The sequence below is a fragment of the Globicephala melas genome, chromosome 2 (genome assembly GCF_963455315.2).
Source record: "Globicephala melas chromosome 2, mGloMel1.2, whole genome shotgun sequence".
Taxonomy (NCBI): Eukaryota; Metazoa; Chordata; class Mammalia; order Artiodactyla; family Delphinidae; genus Globicephala; species Globicephala melas.
Window position 1 is genome coordinate 74,440,283 of NC_083315.2, and position 8,020 is coordinate 74,448,302.

The 8,020-nt window shown below is 41.1% G+C and overlaps 1 protein-coding gene across 1 annotated transcript in view; it reads left to right on the forward strand.

The window, feature by feature from the left end:
• Window positions 1-4,039, forward strand: part of MYO1E (myosin IE) — a 204,753-nt gene extending 200,714 nt beyond the window's left edge. The window contains exon 28 of the mRNA XM_030878851.3: window positions 2,951-4,039. Within this exon, the coding sequence (XP_030734711.1) occupies window positions 2,951-3,027 (77 nt within the window). The 3' untranslated portion in view covers window positions 3,028-4,039. The remainder of the gene's footprint in view (window positions 1-2,950) is intronic.
• The last annotated feature ends 3,981 nt before the right edge of the window (window positions 4,040-8,020 follow it).

Genomic DNA, 8,020 nt, shown 5'->3' on the forward strand with positions numbered 1-8,020 from the left:
AGTATTACTTTCTTTTCACTTCTCAATATTTTCAAAATTTTCTAGAAATACCATGTACTGGATATAATTAAAACATATATTTGTGTAAAATGTAGAGTCCTAAAAGTTATCAAAACATGCTATAAATTATTGCTGTAATTTAAACAGTGTGGTGTGAGTGCAGGAATTGACATATAGATACAAAGGATAGAATAGCATTCAGAAGCAGACCCTTGTTTGCATAGGTATTTAATAGATGATAAATGTGGCATTTGAAATCAGGGGAAAGGATAGACAATTACTTTCCATTTTGAAAGGAAAATAAAGTTTGATCTCTGCCTCATACACAAAATAAATATCAGATAAATTAAAGATCTAAAACTATATAATTAAATTACAAAAGTCTTAGAAGGAAACCTAGAATATTAATCTTTGGGTGAGAAAAATCTTCCTATGGAAGATGTCAAACTCAAAAACCATACGGGATTTAACCCCATAAAAAGGCTAAATTGGGCTTCCCTGGTGGCGCAGTGGTTGAGAGTTCACCTGCCGATGCAGGGGACACAGGTTCATGCCCCGGTCCGGGAAGATCCCACGTGCCGTGGAGCGGCTGGGCCCGTGAGCCACGGCCGCTGAGCCTGCGCGTCCAGAGCCTGTGCTCCGCAATGGGAGAGACCACAACAGTGAGAGGCCCGTGTACCGCAAAAAAAAAAAAAAAAAAAAAGGCTAAATTAAAACCTATATGGTGAATAGCACTGGGAACAAAGTTAAATTATGGAAAACAGACTAGGCAAAAATGTTTTACATATATAAATAGCTCTTCTATGTAAATAATACAAATAATCCAGCCCAAAAGTGGACAAAGGCTATTGAGGCAATCAGTGCACAGCAGAGCCTCCTTAACCATCAGGGAAGTGCAAAGCAAAGCATTTCACCTGTGATATCAGCAACGATTAAAATATGAGAGGGACTTCCCTGGCGGTCCAGTGGTTAGGAGTCGGCGCTTTCACTGCCTGGGCCCCAGGTTCAATCCCTGGTCTGGGAACTAAGATCATGCAAGCTGCAAGATGAGGCCAAAAAAAAAAAAAAAAAAAAAAAAAGTGAGAGTTCACATTCCCTAATCCAAATCCTTCCAGCTAACTGAGTTTCAGAAATCAGAGATGGGAGCTTTTTTATAGTATGTAACACCCCTTGCAGGTCCCAGGGAAACAGCTTAGATCAGCCTCAGTATTTCTGCTGTGGAACCTAAGCATGCAGTGGAAAGAGACATCATAAACAAGCCCATGTCAGTTCAGGTCAAGTTTTCCCATGAAATGAGTTACAGAAAACTTAATTTTCAGAACTTTCTGGATTTTGTCATTGCAAATAAAGTGTAGAGTGTAATATCTTTGGTTAGTCAGGTAAATAGGTACCTCCTTTCACTATTTACTGCTGGAATAGACTTTTGGGAAGGAAATTTAACAGTATTTATCAAAATTGTAAAATCCCCATATCAAAATGATTACTTTGGATTTATATATTAACCCCTTCCCCCAAGATAAGTCCCAAATAAATTAATACTTACTACTTACATGTGTAAAAGAAACAGAAAAGTCCTAAAAGTAAGTATAGAAGAGTTTTCTTTTTTAATACTGTCGGTGTGGGAAAGGATTTCTAAAAGTGATAGAAAACTAAGAAGCTGTAAAATCATCATCTGATTCAACTGCTCAAATATTAAAATGTCATAAAAATTTAATTAAAATTGGAAGAGGGGTATTTGTAACTCATGTGACAGATTCACTAGTATATAAAGAACTCCTAATCAACAAGATAAGAGACCAGCAACCAATAGAAAAATAGGCAAATGATATGAACAGTGGCATATAAGCAGCTATAGAATACAGAAGCTCTTTATATACAGATATGAAATGATCTGTAGTATGTATTATTAAGGTTTAAAAAGTACAGAACATGTAGTATGCTATCACTTGTATACAAAAGAGGTTTTTTTGTTTGTTTGTTTGAATAAATGCCTTTATAGACATGAAATATCTCTGGAAGAAAGTGCAAGAAATAGGTAATACTGCTTGCCCTCAAAGAAGGGATCTGGGTAGCTGTTTTCACTGTTTATCGTTTTGTACTTTTGCAAGTACACATGAAAGTATTACCTATTACAAAAAATAAATTAGATTTTCTTACAAAGGATACTAGAAGGTGCATATTCTTTGATCCAAGAGTCTATCCTATAGAACTACTTGCACGTGGGCATAAAGACATTTTTTGCATTAACAATGAAAAATTGGGGAACAAATGTCCATCAATAAGGGAATGTTATATAAAATTTGGTATGCAGTGCAGCTGTTTAAAAAATGAGTCATGGAAAGATTATTGAGTATTGAAAAGCAAGATGCAGAATAGTAAGGTATAGAATGGCCTGTTTAAAATGAATGTGTGTGTTTATAATCACAGAAATATACATACCAAATTACTGCTGAAGGGACTGGGATTAAGCTGGGAAGTAATTATGGTGAAGTGTTGCAGATCACTTCTCCCAGAAAGGCTGTGAGGTGGCGTGAGGAGTGTGAAAGATGCAGTGGGGGAATAGCCACTGTGAAAGAAAAGGGGGGAAGCAGGGTTAGAGCCATCTTACCACAAGGCGACCTCACAGTCTGCCGGCCCAGCAGCTGCTCCAGAGCTGGGACTGCTCGCAGGGGAGGCTGGAAGGTTTAGGCCCCGAGAGAAGCAATGTCTCAAAGGCAGGGCAGATCCCACAGGGCCGAGAGCTGGAGACTGGCAGCAAAACCTCACATCTGGGCAGCGGGTTCTTCTGGAACGGGGCCTGAGTGGCACATCTGCATGTCTAATTTTCATTAAAATAAAGAAGGGAAAGAACATCCCCTTTGCCCGTGGGATGCACCCACACGAGCAGAGTGCATCTGGCCTGGGCAGAAAGCCTTGCTCACCGTCACCTCCACCATCTGTGTCCCTGCAGATCCTTCTGGCTGGTGGACCGGGCGGCTACGAGGCAAGCAGGGCCTGTTCCCCAACAACTACGTGACCAAGATCTGAGGCGCACAGACTCTGATGCACAGGACGAAGGAACTTCAGGCACAGACAGGGGAGGGGACATTTGGGGGCTCTCCTTCTGATCCATAGCGAGCAATTGCTTCTGCAAGGCCTGGAGCTATTCTGGCATCTTGCCCATGGAGGACTTCCAAAAGCTGGGCTGGGGACAGGGAGTGTCACTCCATAAATGATCCTAAAAGGTAGCCTATTCACAGGAACCCCAGAGGGCAAACCAAGCACCCACTCAGATTTATTTATTCTATTTAAACCTGGTGAGAGGACAGGTGAGGTCCACTCAGACCTTGCTGACTCTAACAAAATAGCACCTGCTCACTCACCAGGCCCAGGGAATGGCTGTACGCGGCCACTGACAAGTGCCTTTAGTTGAAGAGCACATTTCTTTCATCCCTCTTTTCATTACCTGATGTACACATTCCTCGGCCACCTTCCCTCAGGGAAGACCCACTCTCTGCAGGTGGGGCTTGGCGTGAGCAGGCACTTCCCGTGCAAGTGTCAAGGGCCCGCTGAGCCCGCAGGTGCAGTGGGTGCTGGTTTACACGTGGCTGGGCTGCAGGGGCTGAGGCTGGGCTGCCGGCCAGGCTTTCTCTGGGCCTTCAGTTGGAGTGTGGCTGGCCCATGTTGGTTTTTGTGTTTAATGCTGTACCTATTACAAGAAGGATCTCTTTTTTCGAGCTGTACATTTATAAAAGCAGATCATATACTGTATATATAAAAAATCTCAAGATGATAGAAACATGTATGAATGTACTAAGTAGTATTCCACTGTACTTATTCATAAGATAGGATTTATTACAAAACTCACACCAGGTACTTACGGTTGTGCACTACTCCTTTTCAACTATAGAATCAGTGTTACTGCTTTCTAGCTCAATCCCTGCAAACCCTTCCCAACCCTCTCCTGTAGGTAATTTTCCCCTGCTGGCCTCCAACCCTGTGTCTCCTCCCCCTACCTCCTAAATAAATAAAGGAATCAGTGAACCACCTTGTTCTTTCATGACGTCTGTCTGGCTTGGATTGTGTCCACTGCCACAAGAGAAGGTATGTTGAAGTCCTAACCCCTAGCACCTTACTTGGAAATAGGGTCTTTACAGAGGTAATCAAGTTAAAATGGGGTCATTAGTGAGGGCCCTAATCCAGTGCAACTGGTATCCTGATAAAAAGAGATTTGGACACAGATCAATCAATACAAAGAGAAGAAAACGAGGTGAAGAGTCAGCCACCTGCAAGCCAAGGGAGGGGGCTTGGAACAGATCCTCAAAGCCCTCAGAGGAAACCGTTCCTGCCAACACCTGCATGTTGGACTTCCACCCTCTGCAATGGTAAGGCAGTAAATTTCTGCTGGTAAGCCACCCAGTCTGCAGTACTTAATTAAGGCAGCCCTAGCACACCAAGGCAGTGTTTATTGCAGTAGTAGTGAAAAGTTGGAAACACTGTCATATCCATCAATAAGGAAATGGTCATAGGGGTACCACCACTTCTTAACCTCTCCTTCTCCCAGTTGCCCTCAGCCATTCTTAAGCTCCTGGGAAAGTAGGATTTGACCACACACACCTCTTGCCATTTCAGGATCCCCAAGTCCATAGGAAAAAAATTATCAGGGATTACATATTAGGGGGAAAATATATCTGAATTTGGGGCAAAGCAAATAATTCTGTTTTACTTCAACTACAGAGAGCAAACTTCACTTGCTAACAATAAACATAGTTTAAAGTACATTTCAGTTCCATTTTGTGACCACCTAAGAGAGAGGAAAATAAAGCCATAATGTGATGACATAAGGAAAGGTAATTCTATGGACACTAACAGTCTCTATATTTTACAAGGGACTTTCAATTTCACATTCCTGGGCTCACTGAGAGTTGGAGGAAGGAGACAGAACCAGAATTCAGCTGAGGAGCATCATGGACTCCCCTTGAGCAGACTCAAGGTGCAGGCTGCTTTCTCACGGGCAGGACCGCCCAAACCACATTCCTGCGTTACCATGAGCCCCTGTCCCAGCTCCCACGTGGCTCACCCAGGGCCGTGCTCAAGTAAGTGCTTAACAGATGTTGCGAATAGGTGACTGAATTGATGTTTATAGGTGAAGAAGACTTAAACATTGGTTTCCTCTCATTTCTGGATCCAGCCATGCCTGCCATTTTGTTCACTGATCAGTTAAACAGACAAGAAATTAGTTCAGGAATCACTTAACCAGGGGCAACATAAAGAGAATCAAGGGCCATCCCAGCCTTCTAGAACTTGCCATCCTGTTTAGGAGAAGGGGCATGTGTATGCACACAACACACATGTATAGCAGTAGAAACTGCATTGTAAAAATGTGACAGATTCCTTCAACTGATGGTTTAAAGAAGTAACCAAGAGTTGGTTGTTTGGCCTGAGGCAACCCAACACTGCAGCCTACCCAGGCTCTTTGGTGGGGCTAATGGCAGACTCTGGGAGGGCTCACGCCAAGGAGTACTTCCCAGAACTTCTGCTGCCAGTGTCCTTGTCCTCACGATGAGACACAGCCACCCCCCGCCTCTGCAGGAGACCCTACAACGCTAGCAGCCTGTGGAACAAAAACCACATTCACAGAAACACAGACAAGATGAAAAGGCAGAGGGCTATGTACCAGATGAAGGAACAAGATAAAACCCCAGAAAAACGACTAAATGAAATGGAGATAGGCAACCTATCAGAAAAAGAATTCAGAATAATGATAGTGAAAATGATCCAGGACCTCGGGAAAAGAATGGAGGCAAAGATCAAGAAGATGCAAGAAATGTTTAACAAAGACCTAGAAGAATTAAAGAACAAACAAACAGAGATGAACAATACAATAACTGAAATGAAAACTACACTAGAAGGAATCAATAGCGGAATAACTGAGGCAGAAGAACGGATAAGTGGGCTGGAAGACAGAATGGTGGAATTCACTGCCGTGGAACAGAATAAACAAAAAAAAATGAAATGAAGACAGCCTAAGAGACCTCTGGGACAACATTAAATGCAACAACATTCGCATTACAGGGGCCCCAAAGGAGAAGAGAGAGAGAAAGGACCAGAGAAAATATTTGAAGAGATTATCCTCAAAAACTTCCCTAACATGGGAAAGGAAATAGCCACCCAAGTCCAGGAAGCTCAGAGAGTCCCATACAGGATAAACGCAAGGAGAAACATGCTGAGACACATAGTAATCAAATTGGCAAAAATTAAAGACAAAGAAAAATTGTTGAAAGCAGCAAGGGAAAAATGACAAATAACACATAAGGGAACTTCCATAAGGTTAACAGCTGATTTCTCAGCAAAAACTCTACAAGCCAGAAGGGAGTGGCATGATGTACTTAAAGTGAAGAAAGGGAAGAACCTACAACCAAGGTTACTCTACCCAGCAAGGATCTCATTCAGATTCGATGCAGAAATCAAAAGCTTTACAGACAAGCAAAAGCTAAGAGAATTCAGCACCAGCAAACCAGCTCTACAACAAATGCTAAAGGAACTTCTCTAACTGGGAAACACAGAGAAAAAAGGACCTACAAAAACAAACCCAAAACAATTAAGAAAATGGTCATGGGAACATACCTATCAATAATTGCCTTAAACGTGGATGGATTAAATGCGCCAACCAAAAGACACAGGCTTGCTCAATCGATACAAAAACAAGACCCATATATATGCTGTCTACAAGAAACCCACTTCAGACCTAGGGACACATACAGACTGAAAGTGAGGGGATGGAAAAAGATATTCCACGCAAATGGAAATAAAAAGAAAGCTGGAGTAGCAATACTCATATCAGATAAAATAGACTTTAAAGAATGTTACAAGAGACAAGGAAGGACACTACAAAACGATCAAGGGATCAATCCAAGATAAAACAATTATTAATATATATGCACCCAACATAGGACCACCTCAATACATAAGGCAACTGCTAACAGCTATAAAAGAGGAAATCGACAGTAACACAGTAATAGTGGGGGACTTTTACAACTCACACCAATGGACAAATCATCCAAACAGAAAATAAGGAAACACAAGCTTTAAATGACACAATAGACCAGATAGATTTAATTGATATTTATAGGACATTCCATCAGAAAACAGCAGATTACATTTTCTTCTCAAGTGCGCACGGAACATTCTCCAGGATAGATCACATCTTGGGTCACAAATCAAGCCTCAGTAAATTTAAGAAAATTGAAATCATATCAAGCATCTTTTCTGACCACAACACTATGAAATTAGAAATGAAATACAGGGGGAAGAACGTAAAAAACACAAACACATGGAGGCTAAACAATATGTTACTAAATAAGCAAGAGATCACTGAAGAAAACAAAGAGGAAATTTAAAAATACCTAGAGACAGTTGACAATGAAAACACGACGATCCAAAACCTATATGAAGTTTATAGCAATACAAGCCTACCTCAAGAAACGAGAAATATCTCAAATAAACAATCTAACATTACACCTAAATGAACTAGAGAAAGAAGAACAAACCCCAAAGTTAAAAGAAGGAAAGAAATCATAAAGATTAGAGCAGAAATAAATGAAATACAAACAACACAATAGCAAAGATCAATAAAACTAACAGCTGGTTCTTTGAGAAGATAAACAAAATTGATAAACCATTAGCCAGACTCATCAAGAAAAAGAGGGAGAGGACTCAAATCAATAAAATTAGTAATGAAAAAGGGGAAGTTACAACACACTCCACAAACACAAAGCATCCTAAGAGACTGCTACAAGCAACTCTATGCCAATAAAATGGACAACCTGGAAGAAATGGACAATTTCTTAGAAAGGTATAACCTTCCAAGACTGAACCAGGAAGAAATAGAAAATATGAACAGACAAATCACAAGTAATGAGATTGAAACTGTGATTAAAAATCTTCCAACAAACAAAAGCCCAGGACAAGACGGCTTCACAGGTGAATTCTATCAAACATTTAGAGAAGAGCTAACACCCATCCTTCTCAAACTCTTCCA